At 39.9% G+C, this 25,567-nt stretch overlaps 1 protein-coding gene across 12 annotated transcripts in view; it reads left to right on the plus strand.

Annotated features, from left to right (window-relative positions):
* The window catches only part of adgrl3.1 (adhesion G protein-coupled receptor L3.1), a 161,532-nt gene that overhangs the window by 34,447 nt on the left and 101,518 nt on the right, over window positions 1–25,567 (plus strand). For all 12 annotated transcript variants that reach the window (XM_016671295.1, XM_007551706.2, XM_016671296.1 and 9 more), the window contains exons 3-4: window positions 8,840–9,005; window positions 16,018–16,231. In XM_016671295.1, the coding sequence (XP_016526781.1) occupies window positions 8,846–9,005; window positions 16,018–16,231 (374 nt within the window). In that variant the 5' untranslated portion in view covers window positions 8,840–8,845. The remainder of the gene's footprint in view (window positions 1–8,839; window positions 9,006–16,017; window positions 16,232–25,567) is intronic.

A 25,567-nucleotide genomic window follows, 5' to 3' on the forward strand; every position in this document is an offset into this window, starting at 1 on the left:
CTATTTTGCAGAGAAAGATGGACTATTTAGATTTGCATAGCAGGTATAGAATACCCCAGAAGACTTAAAAATCTTGTAGCTTTATTGACTAAAGGGAGTCGAGTACATACGTCATCCACACCTTACAGAACCATCTGTGATTATAGTTCCTCCTCACAATTATGACCTAATTTGTGATGGTCTGCTACATAAAATTCAAATAAAAATAGATTAATAAAATGTGTGTGTGGGGGTGGTGGATGTAACATGCATAAATACTTTTGCACAATACTGCATATAATCTAAATATCACAGGTTAAAAGATGGTAACCACTACCTACCACAGATTTTGAAATGAGGACATTGCGTTTGTACCATAATGACTAAAACATGTCCCACAGATGTTGGGGTGACCCATGCCTTCCAGGCTGCTTTCTAGCACTCTGTGGTTCTCTAGTGCTCAACTCAGCCACACAAAAGAATTACAAACAGTGCTGCGTGAAATAAATCACTGGGCAGATTGTCTCTAGGCCACAGATGACAAGTATGCACATTCCTACAGTTAAACTGCCCCTCACCCATGTGTGCCTACTGTACATGTTGGGATGCTGCCAGTGGGATGCTATCGCGCTGCTTTCCACTGCTTCAGTAAGATATACAGAATCAGAGTGAAAGACACAAGCTGACACGACTGTTTGTCTTGTCGAGTTAAGATTTGACCAGCACAAACACTAACTTGTCATTAATTGTGATTTTAATGTAGTCAGAGGGGGCCATGTGTGTGACCTCTCCCCATCCTTAAGTTGAAGCACAACAGATACATGCTGTGGCCATGTTCCCAAGATGTTCATATTGTTTTGGAGCTGACAGTATGTTTCCTCTGAGCCTCTGGTCATGCTGAGGGGCAGCTCACTGACAGTTAGTTTCTCTCAGCACAGAATTTGTCCTGTCCCACTTTGCTTTGTCTACATGACAATCATTTGTTTGTTTTTTTTTTCTTTTTTAGCTTTATTTAATTTTAATTTTAGCTTTATTTTGTTAAGGGAAACTAAGAATTCATTTAAGAAGACCTTTGCAGTTTTAAGTGTACACTAGGTTTGACTTGTCTACGTATGCATTGTTTACATGTTTGTGCCAATCTGTGGTGGACACTTACATAAACTACAGAGGTGAGGTCATCCCAAATTTAGTTGCTGTAAAGAAGGGCATTACTAAGACTGTAAAACATCCTGAATCATTAGGGATTGACATTTTAAAATGCCTTGGGCATTTGATGTTAAAGATTATTGTGGCTAGTATGGTTATTACGATACAAAAATGTCGTACTTGATGCCTGTTATAATATTCAATCCCATTTTTGACACTGCAGATCTTTTAAATAAATATGGTTCTTTCTGATAAAGTTTGGAAAATTATAACCAATAACAGTGTAAAATATTCCATTTGTTAAGCCAATGAATTGTTTTGGCAACCCTAATTGCTTGGTGTTACAAAAGAGCAGTATCATTGTGGATTTACTAGAAAGTGTAGAAGCTCAAGATTGTAACTCCACTGAAAACATCTACTTAAAGTTTTGTTCTCTCTCACAAGAGAAGGTTATTGATCGACCTTCACTCGCGCCGTTCAACGTGTCTGTGTGCCGTGTGCATCTTTCAAATGTGGCCTGCATTTGTGTGCACTGTGGTGGTTTTGCGCGCCACATGCATGATGCACATTGGAGACGCGGTTGTGTTCATGTGGGTCAGGTGCGGTGATCTGTTTTGTGCTTGGCCTCGGATAATATCCTCCAGGCGCCCCTGGCTTCACACACACACACACGCACACACGCACACACACACACACATTCTTTTCCGTTGTTGCTCTCGATAACTCTTGAGCTTGTGCTGTCCTCTTCACCACACAGCAGTCCAGTCTTTTGAAAACCATTGGTAGAAAGCCATAAATTAGCCGCGTCGCAGTGTTCACAGCGTGTGGAAAACAAAGTAGTGGCTTACAGTCCGGATATTACGGTTTGTGGAAAATCTTCTGTGACTCAGTGCTTTAGATATATACAACCAGCTGGGTGAGACTGGACAGGAATTCAATCCCCATTGTTCTGAACAGTGCCCAGACAATGTATATTGATAATGATTATGTCATACCATGGATTATATACTATGTATTCTGATGTAGCTGTTTAGTGCAGGAAATTACTATGCAAATAACACTCTACATTTATCTTGTCTGATCTCATTCTAAGGTTTTTAACTAACATCTTAATGTTAGAACGGCGCCCTTTTCCAGCCAGAACTAGTTGGCACTTGCTTGCCCTGCACCACTCCTGACCTGATGTTCCTAATGTCCAGAGAGGAACCAGCCGTCTCCAAAATCAAAACCAATATGCAAAGTTTTTACATTTCTAACACAGTCTAAATTAGCCAAAGTCAAGTGTTGACTATAATCGAAAATAGCATTTTAAATAGAACCTTACAACTCTGTGCTTCTACTGGCTTCATTAAGCCATTTCTTTTGCGCCTAACATGCTGAGTGCCTTTATGCTGTCCAATGTACTATTTAAGGGGGTCTAGGCTTCTTCATTGCTTTTCTAACAGTGAGTCAGCCTAACCGTCACAAAGTCTTTAATTGTTAGAAAAACAACAGTGCTTCCCTACCTCTTACATTATTTTATTTTTGTTGGGTTCAAACTTGTATTTTCACGGATAGGTACCAGTTGTTTAGCTTGAGGCACTCACCTTTATATCTGGGGTTCATTGTAATAATAAAAATAATAATAACAAAAATAACTTTGTCTGGCACAGCAGCTAGAGCATAAAACAGACTTTGACAAAAAAAGAAAATATTCATCATACTCTGGGCAGGGCTGTGATTAATTGTACATTGTTAGGATTTGAATAAACCTCATTACAGTTCACAGGCCAGACTTCTTAGTTTTTCTCCTGATTAGTCATGTCCCCGTTGCAAAAATAACTACCTAATTTGTGTGTGTCCATATGTGTATGTTTAGTCACTCCCAATCAAAATTCCTCCTCCCTCCGTACCTACACTGATGATTATTTGCTATGTCACCTTTACCCATTAGTGCAGTCTTTACCCAGGAAACAGCTGTCCTCTCTGATTTTAACCAAAAAACATGCAGGCGTTCACTGACAGAGAAATGGTCCAAGGTTGTTAAACTTACCTGGCAAGCCAACCGAAGGTAATTTACCATAGCTTGGCAGACACATGCCATTTTACTGAACATGGTGCATAACCCCTTGAGCTTTGTTCTGCACCAACTTCTCTGTCCAACCAAGCAGAGAATGAACAACTGAGGAGACTAAAGAGTGAGAAGTACAGGTAAAAAAGACAAAGTGAAGGAAAACGACAAGGGAAAAAAAAAACATGCATGAACTGCAGAGTGCTTTCTGACTCAATTGTAGCACAATGCAGAACAAACTGGCCAGGTAAAATGCATGGGCAACTAGAACTCTTAAAGAGGTGCATGCAAATGTGTTTTTTTTTTTTTCATGAAAGGCACAATATAGTTCTTATTACACTGCATTGTTTTAATAATTTATTCAAAGTTAGGGATTTAAATGATTAATGCCAACTAATGAAACTTCTGAATAAGCTCAGTTTTGCTTGCCTTATTAAAAATAACAGAGAAATAAATGTAGATATCTTGCAAAAAGAATTTGAACTTTTCAATTTTATTTGATTTGGGTTTTGTGAGTTATGTTATGGGGGGGCTGCTTCACTGAGAATAATAATCCTTGTCAGAAATCTATACAGATTTGTCAGAAAGCTATATAGATATATAGAAGCTATAAGGATTCTACACTTTTTGTTTCTTGAATTATTTGAGCTTTTGTTTTGTTCAAGATTTGAAGCATAGACAACATATATTTAAAAAAAAAATTAATGGGCACAAAGATTAATATTTTTGTGGGTTTTCTCTAATCTGCACGGGGTCATAATTGTACATACAAGCTTAAATATGTGCAGCCCTCCCCCCCGTAACTCCCCAAGTGGTTTTTAGCAATCTTTCAGTACAGTTAAAGTCATTGCCATTCTGGAACCTAAATGTTGACTTACTGTATAATCAGTCACAGTTTGGTTTTCTTTAAGTCATAGTTACCCATGAAAACAGGTGTTGAAATGGATAAAGTGTTTGGTATGGTTCTTTCTCGACTCTGTTGAAAATATGTTAACTGTTAAAGGAGGGACCTTTCCAGAAAGCCAACTACAAAAAATGAACTTTGCCATTACTGATGCTCATTATGTTTAGTTTTATATAAGTGCACAGCTTAAAACACAAATATAACATTAGGACAGCTGATAAGCTGTGTTTGGCAACTTGGGGTGTTCAGCACAGCCTAATAAAGCGAGAAGCATTTATGTGTGAAAGTTTGTATGTGCAAGTCAGGGCGCACCAACGCAAGTGCATATGCATGTGCATGTGTAGAATGACGCATGTTGACAAGGTAGCCCAAACCGGTCGGCACTCATTAGTGAAAACGAGAATCCCCGAGTGAAGAGCGCTCTGACAGCCAGGGTACTCGTTAGGGGACTGCACACACACACACACACACACACACACACACACACAGGCACACACACAGAATTAGCCCAACATCAATTAGCTCATTCATAGATGCAACCGAGTCTGTTAGTCTTGCGACCTTAGTGACAGCTCCGGTTATGTCGACCCTGTAGGAAATGAATATTTGGAGCAGAAAAAATTGGGACATTAAAACTGTATCACTTGTGCATGCAAAGCTAGGAAACACCATGACCTCATGTTTGTTTTAGGCTCATATATGTTTTTTTTTTTTTTTTTGTTTTTGGCTAATGGCAAAACACAACAAACAAGAAAACAACAAAACATAAAACAGAAAAAGAAAAAAGACAAAAGGCAAAACCGAACACAAAGCAACACAAAGCAGAAGAAAGGAGAAGAAAGTGACTTTGAAACATGGCAAGGTTGTTGTGCTAGACAGATTGATCTGGAGATTTTAGAAATTGCTGATTTTCTCACTGGTTCACTGAAGTTGGTCTGAAAAGACAAACAAAAAGCCAAATGGGAGATGTATGGATGAAAATGCCATGCTGGCGTCAGAGGAGAATGAACAAAGTGGTTCAAAATGGGGGGAGGGGGGGATAAGGCCTTAAAATCACCACAATTTACAATAAAAATATGTGTAACAGTAACAGTATCATGTTAAACCTGGAAGGAGATGGGCTACAGCAGCAGCAAACCACACTGGATTAAGGGAGCTCTAATGACAAAAATGGGCTCCAACCCACTCTTTTTGAGTGACTTTGGTTGTATGTCAGCAATTTCAGAAAGTTCAGAAACTTTGGCCAACTCATTTCAACTGGGTTTGAATGTGTGGTCTTTCGTTACAGCAGGTACATGTAACACCCTAAATCGAGGATTGGCTCATTCTTTTGTTCTGGTCCTGGATGCTAGCTGATGTGTTGCTCTGCTCCTCTCTGTTTGGGTGTGGCTCCACTGAGATACAGTAAAACTAGCTCAGCAGAAAGAAATGTGGAGTTTATTCCAAGCGACCTGCCCTTATTTGTTAACTCTTTTTACAAATTATAAGGTTCACAGAGACAAATGATTTTGCCAGAGCTTAATTTCACAGCAGTCTGGTGAGTACAGTGTAAACACATCACATATGTTCTGATAATTGGCGTCATTAGTGCCTGTTTATTCATAATATTTTAACCAATCAGCACATTAAGATGATGAACAGAAATAGGTTAGAAACACATGGCTATGCTTTGGGGCTATAGCTTTTGTCTATTCATTACAAACTCTGTAGATGGAACATCGTTTTATGTCTTTATTTCAGCATATGGGCGAATGCAGCGCTGCTGAATTATTTACGCAACTACAGTGGTGTGACTTTGGTTTAGTCCTAGATTGCTTCGGGCTATTAGAGCACTATTGTCTGTGAGGACACCACAGACAACAAGGGCACAGAAGAAAATGAAAGAGTTAATTAGGCGACGGGAGGGATGCTGGTGGAGCTTAAAGAGTGATGGAATAGCTTTTGAATTATGAAACAGTGGATGGAATGCTGCGACGGGTGGCATCCAGCCATATGTTACCACACAGCTCCTCTATCTAGCCAGGGACAGCTGGTCAGATTGCTCATGTTCAACCGAGTTAGGGACCAATCAATCAAAAGCGGGCAACTTGTTCGGCCGTTTAGGCAGAAGCCAGAATAATACATGGGACACTATTGTGAGTGTATCACTTTGGCGGCAATTAGGAATTTGTCAAGAACTGTTAGCAGAAATGAAATCTCTCTCACATGGAAGCTTCTACTTACAGAATTATACGGGTTTGGATGGTAACCAATCCGTGTCTATTTTCAACACAGACATGTCCTGTGAGTTCTTATTCTGATGCTTCATCAATTTACCAATTTGTATTCAATTTGGGTTCTCATCACAGAAATTGACAGCAGAAAACATGATATTTTTAAGCTCATTAAAAATAATAATAATAACGTAAAAAAACAACAACAAAAAAACGATATTTTACAAAGTTAGGAAAAGCAAAAGTAAACATTTTCCAGAGCTGGAAGATTATGATCAAAGTTCTTTAAAAAAATAATAAACTGCTGATTTCATAAAATGTTTGGACTGCTTTGTTACGGAATGCAAATCAAATTTCCTCTTGTGCTGTTCAGCTTCAGCTGAAATTAAGTTTAGCGTGAGTATCCATGATAATAATCTTAAATTAATTTACAATTTCAAGGATTTCGTTTGCCATCCAAAAAACAAAAACAAAAAAAATCCAGATAACTTTTCAACTCTTATCATGCCTTGTGTCGTCTGTTCTGAGAGATTCAGATTCAGCACAGACGTGCCTAAAGGCACATCCGTCTGTCAAGTGTGCAGAATAAATGTTTTTATTTTTTTTTCCCCCTTTGCATCTGAGTCATTCTCTTTATGCAACTAAAATTGTTTTCAAGTTCTGAAAAATATCTGAGAAGCTATTTGACTTCACAGCTCTGATATGATTGAGACAGCCTGATATTGTCTTAGTCTCTTCTGGGCCAAAATGATATGGCCACATTGATCAATAGTCTCTGTTACACATGATTTATTTCCCATGGCTCAGGCTGTCTGCTTTGTTCCATCTGTCCCCAGCTCTTGCAAATTTCTGCTGCCTCTCTTTCTCTCAAAGTCTCACACACACAAACTTGACATGAATGCTTAGTTGGGGCTGTGTCCAGGTTCCCATGAGAATGGAGACCATTTAGGCTCAAAATAGGACTTCTGCTGCCTTTGAACCATCCCTACGAAAAATTTGTTTGAAACATAACTAGGTTCATTATATAACAGCTGCACAATGTTGTGATCCTTGTGCATACTTGGAAAAAAAAATGTATGTGTATATACTTTTTGCAGAGTGTGTGTTAAACGTGTAAATATCCCTTATTCCATGATTAAAACTGGTGACTTTGAAGGTGCAAACACAAAGCAGTTGAGTTACCTGCTGAGTGGGCGAGTGAGCCAGTGATTGAACAATGTTGGCCTGCTTTAATCCGTTCATAAAAAAAGAAGTGGAAACAAGCCTCACCAGTCTGTCACTGTTACAACTTATCTCAGAGACCATCGTCTAATAATTGTTTATTGCTAATGGACCATGAAATGAACAATTAGATCGGGACATCAATGTATTTCACACTTTGATGCTGATGTGGAGTGAATCTTGATACAGATAGAACATCACCAGTGAGCATTTAGAGTTGGATCTCTTTCATATTATTATATATATTGTGTATGTATTGGCATATGATCTGTTTTCCTTGTAACATATTTCTTAGCAACAAATTGTCCTGTTCCTCCTGCAAGGATATTTGAATTTAATTTAAAATAAAAATGTATAGAAAATCTTTGTAATTTCTAAATTATTTTCTCTTCTGTCATATTGCTTCTTGACTTGCCCCTGCAAGCTAGCGGTTTGAAAAATGCTTGCTATTTGAGGTTAATCATTTATTTTGAGGATTTTCTTTAGCGTTCAGGTACTTTTTACAAATGTTTTACCTTTAGAGTTTAACCATGACAACATCCCATGCAACATTCCAGCACCAAATTGTTTTAACACCATCTATTCCAGTAATCTTTAAGAGATATTGGGGGGAAAAAATCTGGCAAAGATATGGCATAAACCTGAACTTGTGTTTAATAATAGCTAACCTACTGTTGCCAACTGTGCAACTTTTTTGCTGAGTTTAGTACAGAAACAAATCGATATACGTCAGGTTTATGTTAAATATTGGTAATCAGCCAGAAAACTGCAATCAGTGCACCCCTACTTTCTTTTAATTACAGCAATAATAACATTTACTCCTGCTGCACTCGCAGGAGAACAGACTGCTGGAATTAAAACACTTTTTTGGCATTTTAAAAATACAGATATTACTACCTGCTTTCTTTCTGTGTGCTTTCTGCCTGCTTGCGGGAGGGAACGCACCTGACTCAGCACGAGCGAGTGTCGGTGACAGAGTAGAAGCATGCATGTGTTTTTGTCCAGTTTTTGTGAACTTTGCGATGAGCTCATGGATGTCTATCCATCGACGCTTGGTGCGCGTAGCGTCTTGCCCGCTGAAATGTGTGGCAAGTAGAAAAGCTACCACATAGGGACAGAAATTGCCCACATCTGGCCTTTCTTATAAAGACTGATAAAATCAATAACATTAACTGTGAACATCTACAATTACCATATGTGACGATCTTCTTGGCGGGGGTGGGCGCTCTTGTTGGTGGGGCAGGGATTCAACTTCTTCGACAGAGCATCTTCTTGTGTTTTGATATGACATCCAACTGAGCAAATCTTCTCTGTGTTGATCTGCAGGCCTGTATGGTGTCAGGAATCCTGAGCTGTGAAAGAAGCAGCTCGGCACTCGAGCGCCTGGGCTCCGCAGGAAGCACCTCTACGTCCGCTTCCAGGTCAAAATCAGACGCCATGTGGGCCAGATGTCTGATCTTCATCTCGGCGTTGATCGCGCCCATCGCCATAGGTAAGCAACGAGCTCAGATTGATGAGTCTTCAACAGGCAGAGTTTTGTTTTCAAAACTGTTTTAGCTCTTAATATAATTTGCAATGATATACATCATCCTCTGTTTTATTACTGTGCACTTTGGCCAAACCCACAGTTATACTACACACACACACACACGCACACGTGAGCTGTGCAGATGCAGCCCCAGTAGGTCATGTCCACATTACCTCCTCTCCCCTGTGACAGTGAGCTTGAAAGACTCCAAAAACAGAGCTCTGGCCCACTTGGACTTAATCCCATTAATGGCCATTGTCAATCACACTTTGCCCACTGTGTGCTTGTTCACACGCCTGCTGCCACACAGATGAAATACTTTAAATGCTGAAATACTCAGCGCCCACACAGACCCTCTTCAGACACACTCTCAGGCGCACGCACACACACACACACGCGCACGCACACTCACGCAAGCAAACACGCAGTCTTCCCAAGTCGGCAGCCACTCGAGGCACACAAACACTTTGCTTCAGCACCAAGAGATGAGTTTCAGTCAGGGGCATTTGCATCAGTGTCTGAAGAATAAGTCGACAAATGCAAATCGGGGTGTTTATACTGGGTGAGGATTAGCTGAAACAAAAAGTGTTCTGCTTGAGAAAACACGGAAGCAAACACACCCTTTTCTCCACCAAACCGAGTCTTGTCATTATCACAGGTTTGTGAACACAAAACATGCATATGATAAAAATGTTCATAGCAAAATGCACATTTCTAAGTTCAGAGTATTTATGAAACAAACAAGAAAAAGAACCGCAACTAAATGAGTTGACTACATTGCAATATTTAAAGGTGGGAACTTAGATACGGTTTCTGAAGGTAATTTGATATTTTTAGTTTCAGAAAACGTATGCATTAAGCCAACTGTTTCAAAGAATTGGGAAAGTTTCTATTTTGTCATTGCGATTGATTGAGATATATAAATCAAATTGCTGGAGATCATAATTGGCTCCAATAAAGAGGTCAAATACAAATAATATTTTTCTTTTTTTACCCTTTTCCTTAAATCTTAATGTCCTGTTGGATTCAAAACTACTACCTCTGTGAAAAACCATTCATAATATAATTTGTATTTCTCTTTAATATATCAGTTCAACTTTTTGTTATGTTTTTTGTGTGTTTTTTTTTAACTGTTGGAATTGTGATGTCCTGTTCTAAAAGAGTTTGTTCTGAATATTCAGGGTTTCCCACAGTGTTTTATAAGCCTGGCGGGCCACCAGGCTTTACTTGTGCCCAAACCAGGCTAAGCATTGCTTATTTATTTAAGTTTATTTGTTTGCATTTTCCAAGACTTTATAGTTGGTGTTCAGGTATTAATCCTCCGATCTTTCAATAACACATAAATATCAAGTGATATTTTCAAATTTCCTGTCAACTTCAAACTATTTTTAACTCAAAAACACGACAGGCTGCTGGATGAATGACTGCCTTAGAACCCGACCACCAGGCTTGGCAGGTTTTCTGGGGGAAACCCTGATATTAATATTTCCAGTCTTTTCATTTAAAGTACCTTTCACTTTTGAAAATGTGCTGTTCTTTGTTTTTACTCTGAGGATGCACATTTTTTTCAACCGACACTTTGACAGTTCAAATGAGAGATCACCTTTTAAATCTCTCTGCTTTTTCCATCTCACCCTCTCATTCTCCTTCCTTCCATCTTTTCAGCTCTTTCGCCACTCTCTTGTTCTTGGCCCAAATGCAGAAATCAATATCCTTTTGTTTCATCCGCACTCCCTTCGAGGCAGGGAGAGCAACTGAATAAGATTGTCTGTACCGTCCACGGCTGCCAAGTTTCTGTCGCCACTTGCACAACTAATGACAGACACATTAACGTGCACTCACGGCTCACACGTTATTAGATGAAGAGAAAGATGGGGAGCTGGTGTCTGTGCGTCAGTGGATGTGTTTGTAATGCTTCTGTATCAAAAAGCTGAATGTTCTTTGTTATGAAGTGAAATGTGTGTGGCGGGAGCTCTTCGGAGGCAGATTGAACAATCTGTTATTGGACTTATGGGAGATTTTGTGAAAATATAAAGAATAAGGTAACGGATGGGGCAGGATTATCTGTGACAGTCAGGAAATTTTACTCCTTTTGCTCTGAGTGCTTTTCAGCTCACTTCATCTTATTGCAACTTGATCATTTTAGATGACAATTTTATTACCCTGGATATTCACTTTTCCTGTGGATTCAGTGTAATTCTTATGAAATTATTGTTCTAACTTTAAAAGGATTAAATGTAGACCACATTTCAAGTAAATGCTTTCCAAAGTATGTTAGCCAAGCTGGCCTTTGGGAGGAGGGGAGGTGCTGCAAAGGTTTTGTCAGACATTTCTACATAACTTAATCTACGTTAACCCTCCAAAACCAATCTCTCGTACTGAAAAAAACAAAAAAAAAAAAACAGTAATACTGATTGTTTCATTAATTTGCAAAGTCTTGAACTGTTTATAAATTGGCTGTTTTTGGGGGGGAGATTTGAATTCAGCTACTTTTTTTCAGTGAAAGGATAACCCTTCAGCAAGTCGGAACATTTTGTGCAATTTCATGCTTGTAACAGTCCTGGGGTGACCCTTTACTGTTGTAACATGACTGCACACCAGAAGGCAAAGCAAAGTCTATGAAGACATTAATGAACAAATTTGTAAAAACTGGAGTCGCCTTCACACAGAGTCTTGGCCAGAACCCAAAATAAAACCTTGGGGATGAATTAGCGAAACCCAAGTCTCCTCATCCAACATTATTGTCCGACCATGAAAATGTGCTTCTGGAAGGATGGGCAATAAGATAAACCTACTCCTAAAACTTGTAGAAAAGTCTTCACAGAAGTTGTAACTGCAAAGGTTTGGACCAACAGCATATATAAGCCCTATGAAGTAAAGATGGCATGTCACTCATGTTGGTGTAGTACGTATTAATACTTTGATTTTCCTTCCGTCCGCATATAGCTTTAGCTTGAAATGACAGTCCACGGCCAAATGATATGTTGTGAGATAAGTAGATGGTTTTAGGATCTGAGTGGTCAGACAGATGATGTCCAATGGCTCAAGTGCTGACAGCTAAATTACTGTGATGCTGTTAAATTCTCACAGGTTAAACATGGCCTGATTATGTGTATAAAAATAAGACTTTCAGCTGATCTATTTACCTCTTGTTAAAATGGTGCCTAACCAAGATGTTCACAAACTCACATTTTTTCAAATTTTGCCATGTAAGAACAACAAACTTTGATATATTTTATTCTATTATGTGACAGGCCAATACAAATGATCACATACAGAGAAAGTGCTAGAAAAAGACGTAATTGTCTTTTCCACAAAAGCAGCGCCTCAAATAAATCTGATTTTATTATACTTTTTTTAAAAAACAGAACTGATGCTAGAATAAGTTTTTATTAGATTTTTTTTTTAAATCAAACACTTTGGTTTTGCACAACCTGGCAGCCACTGGTTTTCTGTGAAGATCTGTGCAGCAGGTTTAAATTCACAAATCGTATCACCGATGCCCTAATATCACTGACTTCATTTATAAACACTCTGCTTTAAATGGCAAGCAGTGTCTGTGAACGCTTAGCATTCCCAGTGAGCTGGTCTGTAACTGGACCCAGCAACACCGGAAAACAGGAGCTAAAAACAATGTTTACAGAAGGAATTATGAAGGTCGCCTGGGAATGAGGACGGAGAGAGAGAAGTGGTGCCAAGTAAACATAGCAGTGGAACTGGTTTGGTAGAAAATCTTCTTGTACAAAGCTGTCGTACAATTTAAAATCTGAAAAGTTAGGTGTGCACTTTATTCTAACCCCTTTGCTATGATCCTGGGGTTACTTTTGTTCCAGCTTTGCATATTCAGAGACAAGTTTGCACATTTCTCTTTGCAAAATAGCTCATGCTCATTTAGATTGGTTATATAGCATCTTTGTCGTCAATCAATTATTTTCAAGTTTTGCTATAGCATCTCGATTCTATTTAGAAATTAACTTTGATTACACCATAATTGAGGGCTTTTTGGTACTGTTAAGGGCCCAGCATGGTCGGACCGAGGTCGAACTGTTGATGCACAATCATGTGGATTTCGGATGGTTGTTTTCGCACATTTTCACGGCCCAAAAGACGCACCGAGACGAGCTCCCCCTTCTGCTGCGGTAACATCATGGTGTTTTGTCGTGTGTGATTTACAATGGCATGATGAACACAGCGATCGTGGCAAAGAGGAACGACTTTTACAAGTTCATAAGTTCAGAGAAGGACACAAGAAATGAGAAAGAGGAGCTTATTTTAATACATGCTTCCCCTCGGCCTCCAGCATTTGCTCTTCAAAATCTTCTCTCTGATTGAGAAAATGTATTTAAATATTCTATCTATTCTTCAATCCCTCCCACTTTGCATAGTCAGTCAGTACAGCAGCTCATGGAAACGCTGCTTTCCACATTAATAAACACACCCATGACATTTAGACCAATCACACAATAGCTCCACATGGTGAATGGGGTGAAAGATTTGCCACAGGGGTTGTGACAAGAAGCGGCAGACGACATGAGGGAGAGAACAAAATTTCACGATTTTCATCACGCAGCTGCGACGAGAACTGCAGGGCCTTTTTCAGTTTTCTTTCAGAAATTCTCTTTATTTAGCTCTGTCCATTGTCCCATCCAATTACCAACTTTTCTGCCTTTGCTGAAGAAAAGTATTTCTCCACTACATGGGTCTTCACAGAAATGGCGAATGCAGTTAATTTGGGGGTTTGGAGTAAACCAGGAAGGGTTGGCAAAGTGTTTCCTGACGGAGACTGAAGTTTGCTTTTGTGATCTGACCAAATGTGCAAAGTACAAAAATGAACACTTTCGCAAGGCAAAAAATGCTAAGAAATAATAGCACAAATAAATGCATCTTTTTATAAATATTCAGGCTTGACTATTGTGGGTTATTTGTTTGCGTAATTGTGTTATTTGTGTTTTAATCTTTGCTTTCTGCCCAGTGTGGACCCAACAAGGCAACACCATAAGACATCACATCCAAAGCTAGTCTAGACAGCTGCCTCACAGTACTGTCAATCGATCCCTGCACGCTTCACTTAACCCTTTCTCCACAATATAGATTCATACAGAGGCAGCCATGATGTGACCATTGAGAAAACGTAACAAACTAACACTTATTGCGGTAACGACCCATTGCCTTAAGCACCCGTGCTCACACACGCGTAGAAACCCCCTGATGTACCATCAATGCTTCACCTGCTACCCTAGACACACATCCTGTCTGAATGTGTGCTTACGGTCTAATCATGGCCTGCGGTGATACACCTATGTGTGTGTGTGTGTGTGTGTGTGTGTGTGTGTGTGCGCATGCGTGTATATGGCTGTGTGTGTTCATTAAAGAGGACATTTTCAGTAAATGTCACTTATATATCAGTCCTATCTCTAAGCGAGAGCCTGCCATTACCAGCTCCATGCCCGTAGGTAGCGGAACCACATGGATATCATTGACAATGGCTGTGAATTTCTTCCTCTTCATTCCATCACTCAGAGCATTTTGTATGCATGTGTGGCCGCGACTCCTTGCGTGTGCGCGCGCGCGGGCGTGCGTGTATCGGCGGCGTGGTGAAGGGCTGTATTAAGTTGAGCTCAGGCAGAGTGTCATTGAGCTCATTCAGATTCTTTGCTGCATATGTGTAACCATGACGCTCCTCCAGCTAATGAAAGAGTCAAGGGAGGGAGGACAAGGTTTCTATGGCAACCGTCACAACGAGAGAAAGGAGAATGGTGGCGTGTCTTGCTTTTTAGGGACGTCGTAGGACTGTGTGCGTTGATGGTGGAAGTCTCTGTCCACGCACATGCATGTCCATGTGCAGCTTATTTTATCAGCACCAAACAGAATGATACATCTGAGTCACTTACTTATGTTTCAAACCAGTTTGATCCGGATTTAGTCTACAATTATTTATTTCTCCATATGTGAAAATTCGTAATGTGTCTGTTTACTTAGCTAGAGCAAAAAACATTTCAAATATGATTTTTGAGAAAGAAATGACTCCTGAGACACAGTAGCATTTCTGAGCTTAAATTTTGCACCGTTTACATTATTATTTCAGAGGGGTTAGGTGATGGAAAAACACACATCAACACCTCGGCTCATAAATCTATCAGGGGAAGACGGCTAAAGCTCTTGGGGTTGTTGCTCGGAGTGACAAAGGACAACAGTTTGTGAACTGCACCACAACAATCCTAAATCCCTGGGAACATCCAGACCAACAGCAGCATTTGTATCTCTTTATGTACTTTAGGTAACATGATTTTAGCAATGCTTTCCACTGTTTCACATAACAACTATAGTGGTCCGGCTTCACCTCCATGCATGGATAGCCAAAATCTGGAGGAGATGAATCACAGCACATGTGCAAGAATAAAAAAAAAAACAACAAAAAAAAGTTTTAAGTTTTTTTTTTTTCTTTTTTTTCTCAAATGTAGCTAGGAGAAAAATCAAAGCTACATTTAAAAACAATCAGATGTTACTTTTCACTTCATCTCATAATTTCAATGGACTCATCAGGAAATTTGGATCAAATCACAAAGTGTGACCCCTGGCACTAAGAGATGGCTAGATGCACATGGCAGAATTTTTTTCCTTTATCTATGTATGAACCCCTTAAAAAAACTTTGCTCACCTTTGGCCACCCCTGGTTTGAAACGGCTAACTGCAAAAATGCAGCCAACAAATCCATTTCACAAGGAACTTGCTATGATAGAAATCTTTAGCAATTCTCATGTTTCTTAATGTGGATAATTACGTCTCTCTGCAGGTGAACAAATAAAGCTTAAGCTGAAGAAAGTTTAGTCCTGCACAGTTTAAGCCTTCGCTCCTCAGACATGAGGAACAGCATTTTTGACATGTCTTGTTTCACAGTTTCTGAGGCAAAGACAAAAAAAAAAAAATAATAATCCAAATAACATCTTACCTCAACCCTTTGTGTGTTTGTGTGTAGTTTATGGCCGTGCCCCCATCCCCATGGCGGTGGTACGCAGGGAACTGTCTTGCGAGTCGTACCCCATCGAGCTACGTTGTCCTGGCACGGATGTCATCATGATCGAAAGCGCCAACTACGGCCGCACTGATGACAAGATCTGCGATTCGGACCCCGCCCAAATGGAGAACACCCGATGCTACCTTCCCGATGCGTACAAGATCATGTCACTGAGGTCAGTATTTAATCATTGTGGAGTTCCCCGTATTGCAGGACAAATCCAGAAAACTTCAGTTGTAATTTGTTACGTGCTGCTTTGTTGATCGCAAGTGCTGCATGGTATGCTCGGCTGCAGTGTGCAATCTCGAATCGCGCCACTTGGATAGAGCAGAACGGGCATTAATGCCAGCTGCTTTATTTGAGGCAACGAGATCAGAGCAAAAGTAAGTGTGTGCTGTCAACTCTTAGTTTTTACATGTTGAGATCTACCTACATGTTAATCTGCTTCCCAGAAGATCACAGAAAACAACAGCTAAGAGACAACTACCAATGAAAAAAAAAAATAAATAAAACGGAAAGAAAGCCAAAGGTGAAGTGGAATGCACTTAAGGCAGTGTAACTTATGAGCTCTGTGTCTTGCAGACTTGCTGCAGCACAATACCATAAAAGAAACCGGATGGAGATGTGTGAGCTCACCCTCTCCCCACTCACTTCATCTGTGTGAAAACCTCGTCTATCAACTGTGTTGTTGGGCAGCTCAATGATTGAAGGTCATAAAGTGCTTCGCAGAGTATTATCAGTTTATTATTGAACAATTGCTCTGTTTTTATCACTTCACAAGTGATGGGATAGCCAGTTAAAGAGAGAGTTATTTTCCTTCTTGAGCAGCTCTGAGTTGTCAGAATCTCTCCTGGAGTAGGATTCAGTCAGAGCGGTTTCAGTTTGGAGAGTCAAACCAAAAAAACGGGGTTTGTTCATCACCAAGATACTTCAACCATGTAAGACAGCACATGGATAGTAAGTTCAGTTTTTTTACCTCGTTGTTTTTGGTTTAAGACAAATGTTTGGCGCCAATAAAACATAAATGTGAAAAATAAGACCTTGAAGTATAAATGGAGAATACAGTTAGGGATGAAAACCATGCATCTATTGCTGTAGGCAAACTTTAAAATTTTCTATGTAGGTTTACAGCTTAATTCTGTTGAATGACAATGTAACTTTTTTTTTTCAATGAAGATGGGATTTTTGATGAGGGACAATTAAAACATATTAAGTTAAAGACTGCATGGTGGCCTCTAGAGCACCACACAGTGCAGTGCCAGGGTTCATTTTACATAGATGTTCCTTGAAATAAAGATTTTAGTGAGAGATTGTGGAAAAAAGAAAAGCTAATCACTATACAACTTCACAATGAGGGTACCAATAATTATGAAGCATTCTTCCAGCGCTCCAATTCTTCTTTTAGTACTTGAGTTTTTACCAGTGTTAAAATAGATGTGAACACATTAAACATTCCTCAAACTTGGTAGCTTTAAGCATTTAGAAGGACTGTTTGGTCAGTTTGGTTGTCATTCAAAACCCTGTGGTCTGTATCAGTCTCTATTAAAAGCTGAACTACCAGTCCGTTCTCTAATAAGCAGGTATATTGGTCAGAACTAAATGGATAATACTACCAGACTAAAGATAGCAATAATAAACCAGGGCTCTCTCTAATGAGAATGTCTGGATATACATAATTCAATTATGTCGCCATTAGTTTCTGGATTTTTCAGATCATGTGTTGCCCTGACTTTGAGTGTCCCCCCTCCCACTGCCCCATTATTTCCTCCCCTCTTCTTTCTTCTGCTTTACTACTTGCTGTCATTGCGCCTCTTCTCCTCCCTCCTCCGTGTCTCTGGTCAACCACCTGCCTCTGACATGTGCTGGTGTTGTGATGGGCATTACTTTGGCCTGGCTTGGTCTCACTAAACACTCCGGCTGCTGCAGCCTGTGTGGCCGTTCTCCTGCAAGCCAACCCCCTTTCTATCTATAATTTATATGCAGGAATACGCACACACACACACACACACGCGCGCGCGCACACACACAACATGTTCCACCCAGGGGCTACACCAGACTTTAAGCTCCAATTAGCAGAGCCAGAGGCCAAACTTAATCTGGAGGGATCCTCTGCGGAGGTGACTTAGACCGGAAACAACTGTTTATCGCCTATATTTGAGGTGAGAATGTGTGAATGCGCGTCGCTGCTGGCAAGTTTTATTTAATGCACCGAGTACTGTATGTGCATGGCAATCAACAGGGCTCAAGTGTGCTCATGCGCTCGAAGCCCTGTTTTGAAGAAATGCACACAGCGAGTAACAGTCAGCGTATGCACATGCACATATCTGATAACTTGTTAATGTACATTAAAGGATTTTTTTTGTGGGTTTTGCAGACATTGCCGTGAATATTTTCTTTTGTGAATTCCAGTCCTGCACCGCACTCGCATCGCTCCTTACTCAGTCTGTTTCAACCTGTCTGGATCCCACTCTATCATTCCCTCTGTGTCTGTATCATCTCTGACTTTCAAGCTCAGCTCAACTGGCTGATAAAATCAGAGCATGTTCCGCCTGCCCAGTGTTTCCAAAGTATCATATTCCCTCTTTGTTTTCTCCTCTGCCGCACTGCAAGGCCAGGGAGAAGCGTGCGCACAAGTGCTGTGTGATGATGAACGTGTGCATATGTGTACATGTGTGTGCCCGCACCGCATAATTGGTCCTGATATCAAAGCCTCATATCTCTAGAGAGTCTCACAAGACTTCTCAGGCAACTTAGAAAGGACCTGATACTGCTGCATTTACCAGATTATCTCCCCATTGGGATACACTAGGTTGAAGGGGAAATGAAGCCTTGGCCATGAAAGTTAAGCTTAATCTGTTTTACTGGTACACTGGCCTTAGTTCAGTGACTTGGTCTGTTTTATCTGCTTTTAAACTGAAGCTCCAAATATTTCTTTAAAGAATTCGCTATTGACGATTTGCTTTGTAGATGACTTTTCCACTTGTTTGAATTTTCTTTAGACTTTTTAATCTGCAACATTAAGACCTAGCTTGGTCAGATTCTTTCTCACCAAACTCTTGCCTCTATGAACCTTGCTTTTGTATGCTGGTGCATGATCATGTTAGAGCTGAATGGGGCGACACACAATTGTCCAAAATATATTGGCACGCTGATGCTTTAGGAGTTGATTTCAGTGTAACTACAGGACTGATCCCAATTCCCCATACTATAATCGTTTTGCATGCAATCAACCTGCCGAGGGACTGAGTATAAAAATTTCGCAAGATTTGACACATACAGAATGAACAAAAATAATAAATTATTGTGCACTGTTCCTTTTAAGTGACTAATTAAATATGTGCCTTACCAATCTTTATATTTGACATGATGTGGTCAGGTAAGTGCCGTTCTCCTGACAACCGTCAAACTCATACTTGCCCACTGGATTCCCATATAGGGAGGCAAGATTTCTCCACTGCTCTACAGTCTAGTGATGGTATTCTTTACACAACTGTATCCAATTGTTGCACACACTTACAAAGCTTGACTCCAGTTGCTTGGCCATGAAACCTTGTACCATGTAGTTCCCTCTGCAGTTCTAAGGTCTGTAACTACCGGCTCTGTAGAAGGTTGAAAATCCCTGCACACTCTGGACCTCGAAACCTCCTGAGCCTGCTCTGTTATGCTTAGTGGCCCATCACTTTGTGGCTTAGATGCTGTTGTTTCCAATCACTATCCTTTTTTTTTTTTTTTTTTTTAAATAATACCACTATCAGTTGACTGTGAAATATTTAGCAGCGAACGAATTTGACGACTGGACTCACTGCACACGTGGCGTTCTGTCATGGTACCTTACTGGAGTTCACCGAGTTCCTGAGAGCAGTCCAATCTTTCACAGATGTTGGAGCACTCTGCTTGCTTAGCTGCTGGTTGTTATACACCTGTGGCCATGGAGTTCAATGATTTGGAGAGGAGACCCTATACTGTAGGTAGCACTGTATATGTCTTTTCTAAATATGTGTAGTGTTGTTGGCTGCTTTCTGTTTTGGATAACAAACAGTGCTTTTCTGGCTTAAATGTATTCATTATTTTTTTTTATATATATACTAAACCCACAAGGACCTCCATATCATTTGAGGCTCCACTAAAAACCCTTTTCAGTCCTGCCTTTTTTTCTAAACAAGACAGCTGGATATGAAATAACCAACACTTCAAAAGTAAACACGATGAAAGAGTGAAATGTCCAACAGTAACTGAACTTCATCGCTATATTGAAACTGCCTGAATGAGCAGATGTGGTAACCACACTGTAAGTTTCTTTTTTAAATAACTTCTTACGTAGGGATTCAGCGACTTTAGTTTGATAGGAACTGTTCAGATCAAAAATCAAAATCTCCCTGAAAATAGCTAACTTTAAATGTTTTTCACTTAATTAAGAATTAACAAATTCTTAATTGAGTAGTTTGTGAACTGCGTGCTTGTGATATAGTATGGTGCATTGGAAAATCAAAAAAAAAAAAAAAAAAGTTGGACTTTTTAGTCTCCTGGCACGCAGTCAGCAGTCCAGCTAGAAACTGTCAAGGCCCCAGCTGACTCTTTGTGCATCTCTGTTGAGGACATATGATTCCACTTTAGAGTGTTTGTTAAGCTCCCCCAAGTTCAACAACACTCTTCCATTCAGGTCCATGCATGTTTTCCAAGAAAAATAAATGTTCCTTTTTTTTCACTAAAGCTCTCAAAGCTGCCACAGTTGGACACAGTCGGGGTGTGATTGGACGGCTGTATATTAGGGCAATATTTCATAGCTGGGAGTGCTGCACGCAAAAAATGTTGAAAACCCTCCAAGTTACAGTGATTTGTTCAGATCAAAATTACTTTTTAAGGCGTATAGGTGCTTCACGACGCACTCCCTGCCCCTCGCTGATACTTAAGTGCTTCATGAACCAAGCACCTTTTAGCCCGCTCTCTCTCTCTTTCATGTTCGTCTTCTTAATCCCACGAACACCACACTAGAGGCCAAAAAAATGTGGCCAGCCTGAAGGATGTGTAGACTGTGCACGCAGACACGTAAACTCTTCTCTGCTACCTCTGCCAGAGCTGTCGTGTTAGAAAATTACTTTTAGACTTCAAACAGACCTTCCCCCTCCCCCGGCATCTCTATACCACCTTGTCACCTTGTTTGCTCTCCTCTTCCTTCTTTTCCATCCTCCTCTAGCTCCCTCCATGCCTTCCAAAAGAGTACCTCAGCACAAAAAGAAGAAAAAAAAAAGCTCCGACAGGAAAAACATGGGTGGGGTGCTTTTTTGGCCCTTTTCCTTGCCTTTGGAAGTGTTAAATAGCAACATGCTTCATTTAATATTCTCCTATCTGTCACCCTCTTGATATTTCATTTTTTTTGTCACTCCATTTCCAGCTTTTTTTATTCTTTTTTTCTTTCCTCCTTCCCACTCCTCATTCCTCAAATCGGTTTACACTCCCCCATTTCTCACCCTCGCTGTCACTTTCCCTTCCTCCATCGCCATCTGTTTTAGCTTTCACTTCCATTTCTGTTTTTACATTCACTTTTTTTCCTCCTTCACAGGCAATGAGCAAAGGTGGGCTATAGGCCGGGGGCCTAAAGGTTGTAGCATGTTTCCTGGATTTAATATGCTGTTTCTATGGTTTTTGGGCTCATATCGACCAAATTCGCCCCCATCGTCACCAAGACAGACATTAAAAGTCTCCAGATGAAACCCTCTGTGGCTCAAAAGAAAATATATATGCCACCGCCCTGTGAGACCACGCATGCGTGTTGTCCAAAAAAAATGTACACTTTCAAAGAAACTGAAATAGTTTCTCATGTGTTCCTGCATTGAAGAACTAAGTCTCAGCCTTCAAACCTTCAGGTTGATTGTGCTTATATGAAAATGCTTTTAACCATATGCACGCTCGGGCCGAGTATTTCGAAGGTGCACATCCCACAGTGTGCATACACGCTTTTGAGCGTGTATGAGTTAGTAAGTTTGCAGCAGCAGCGTTTGAAGCATTCACGCAGGACGCAGTAAAGAAACCTCTGAAGTTCTCTCCCTCTGACTCTCTGAATTATAGAAAACCACTTGAATCGCTGACTGCAATCTAGTGTTAGCCGTGCACTGCAGTTTAAGAATGTTACCGGTGGGCTACGCCATACGGTTTGTCGCTTTTTTAGGGGGTTTGTTTTCCCAGGCTTATCTGCACTTCATCTGTCCTCCCCATTTGAGTCTAATCCATCTCCTGTAAAAGCAGAAGACGGAGGAGAAGTCGAGAGAAGCCGGGCAGATAATGATGCATAAATAAACGTTACCAAGCCCTACATAAATCTTACACTTTTGATCATTATTCCACCTCTGTGACTGAAGCCATAAAAAATAATATCGTTGACTAAATTGAAGTTTTACATTGAAGCTGTGACTGCTGTGTGAATGGGTGTTGTTTTGTATTGGCTGACTAAAGAATTTCTTTAAGTTCAGCAGGGTAATATTTGCTCAATTTTGTTGTTGTATAAATGTAAATTTTTTTTGAAGCATAGGGTATTCCATAAATATCGCATATTTTCCCAGTTTGTGAATATTACAGTGATTTTTTTTTTGTTTTTGTCTTTCCATGTTTTTTCCGTGTTTTAAGTCAAATGGAGCACTTAGTGTGCTGTCCATGTTTTTGTGCCATTGACTTCAATTCATAATGTAATTTTTGAACATACTATTGCAAGTTTATCTCTGTCCATTTCTTGCATTTCCTCTTGGGGTGATGGGTTCAAAATTTCTTGTTTTGCTGTTTTCCAATAACTGAAGATGCTTTTTCTTATGTATTCTAAATCTACCAATTTGCATATAAAGACTGGGAAAAATTTACTTTTTGCGACGGATCAGAATCAATACAACCAATGCCCCAGTCATCTAAAATGAACATTTTTAGTTTGCTTAGATTCAAAGCACACGCAACATATTTGCAAATATGGATTTGGGAAAAACTGTTAATGTTTTTTTTATTGTTCGTTTTTTTTTAAAAGATAGACAATATTAGAAGTCTAGTTTCCTTCATGAAGACATTTTTACTTTTTTGCCCACTCTGAGAGATTGGGGGAAAAAATGTTTTACTGTGAATATGAATATTAAAATTCGTGATTTTTTTTTTATCATTGAAGTTAACAGTTCAATTCATTCAAAAAAATGAAAGGACTTCAGAAGGTTAAATAAGTAGCATTTTAAAAATTCTTCACTTTTTCTTTTTGATCTATTCGCTCCGCCTCTGTCCTGCCTCTCCTATGAATCCTGCTTCCCACTGAATGAGGTCATAGCTTGAAATGTCCTACTTAATATGTGTGTGTATGTGTGTAATGGTGTATGCAATTCTACGTGCATGTGCTGCCACCCTCATAAAGTCACCACGGCTACACGGGATGCCCTGCAGCACCCTGGGGGCCCAACTGTCACCCATGCTCAGTGCAGTAATTAGGGCCCCCACACATACACACAGTTGTGAACATACACATGCATACCGTGGTGCACACATTTCAGAAGATACTTAAATATAAATGCTGAAATGCACAGCATTTTTCAAACATATTTACATATTTTTTGAATGACATAGTCAAAGTTATTGGGACATGGATAGATCTCTTCAACCACTCGGACTAAACTCGAGCTGTTTGGCTAAGAATGGGCAAACATAAGTCTAGTTGTTCAAACCTAATATACCTGCAACAGGCTTGCAGCTGTAATTGCACTGAAAGGTGGTACTCTAAAACATTGACTCAGAGGGGTTGAATAAATACGCACACCACAATTGCCAGAAATTTGTTTTCAGAAATATATTAAAACCATAGAATATTTTCCTTCCACTTCATTGGGCACACTTTTTTGCTGCAGTGTTCTATAAAATCGCAAAAAAAAAAAAAAATAAATAAAAAATCTAGATTTTTGGTTGCAAAGTGATACAATGCAAAAAAAGTGGACCCCTTTATAAAGGCAATGCACATACATAAATTTCCTTCTGGTGTCAACAGGATTGTTTTGCAATCAAGCAAAAGATAACGGTGCCGCAGAGATTCTTCTAAACTCACAAGCAGATATACCTTCGCCCACTGAATGACAACTGGGCCCCCTTTTTCCTCTTAAACCTCTGTATTTTCACATGGCAGAGTCTCTGCTGTCTGACCCTGTTCCTCTGTCACTGCAGCTCTGCTAACCTTAGTTATCGTGCTTCACTGAGCAGCAAAGCTACATGGCTGCCTGAGAAAGGCTTGCGAGCGGCACAGACAGCGCTCACTTCCACTGCCTCTCAAACGCAAATGCACACAAAGTGTGACACGTTTGGAGACGACGAGCGTGAATCAGTGGCCTGGACATTGCCTGTGTGTCGACAGTGACTGACTACCTGACTGACTTGATACTTTGACACTGTCACTGAAGCGCAAATCCAAACCAGAACACTAGGCAGCGATACCCCCACCCTGCCCTACCTCGGAGCCTGCTCCTCTGCAAATGTGCTGCATCCTGAAACCTCTGTGCTTTCATCAGGCGAGACTGAACCGAGTCCTACAGGTCACTTCTTTTCTGCTTCTGAGCAATGATAGAGGATAACCTCCTTCTTTGTAGGCTCTGCATCTTTAGAATTAATACAGACTTAGAGGCTTTCTTGGCCTTTAGCTAGATTTAAATGGGATCGTCTTATCTGTTTATTGTACAAAGTGGAAAAAAAAAATCCACAAGCAAACATAATAAAGAGCGAAAGACTGGGATCTAAGCAAAGGAATGTGCCTAGGTAAAATAAAGAGGAAGACTCCCCAAGTGTGTCCTGGAATTGGACGACATGGAGGTTGCCATGGTTACTACTGGAAGAGGAGAGAGGTGGAGGGGAGAGACGGCGGAGCTAAAAAAAAAAAAACCTGTACTTGGCTGTCAGTCTAACCAGAAGGATGGAACGATGAGGTGTTTTTGTTTGTGTTTGGTGCCTTTCTACATGATAGACCATACCATGTCATAATATTATAAATCAGTTTTGTGTGTGTTCACTGATATAAGAGATAATAATTGATAAACATACCGAGCTGAGTGTTTTTCTTAGAAATTGTGTGGAACACCTTTTCCTGAGTTCACCTTTGCAAACACAATGTTTCTAGCTGGATATTTAGAGAAATCCAACCTTTAATTTGAGGATATAGATGCAATTGTGGAAAAAAAAAAATACTTAGAGGATGAAAATGTTGAGCAAAATAATCATGGTAGTTAGAATTTAGCAAATTTAGCTGTACAAGTACATTTAAAAACAATAATTCAAAATTTTTTACTAAGTTTTTAAAGTGTCTCTTAGTTGTTAATCTTGCATAATTTACTAATAAAAAAATGTTAATCAAAATGAACCCAATTAAAATGTATTCAGTTCATCACAGCAATTTTATTGCATCAGATTTACTTTTTTTTTTTTTTTTTGAGTGGATTGTCCTAAATGTTTTTAATTCTTCAGTACAAAGAAATGAGGCTGGCTTTACTAGGCTGACTGCAGATTGATGGAT

Source organism: Poecilia formosa, unplaced genomic scaffold, assembly GCF_000485575.1.
Source record: "Poecilia formosa unplaced genomic scaffold, Poecilia_formosa-5.1.2 Scaffold43, whole genome shotgun sequence".
In the NCBI taxonomy this organism is placed as follows: Eukaryota; Metazoa; Chordata; class Actinopteri; order Cyprinodontiformes; family Poeciliidae; genus Poecilia; species Poecilia formosa.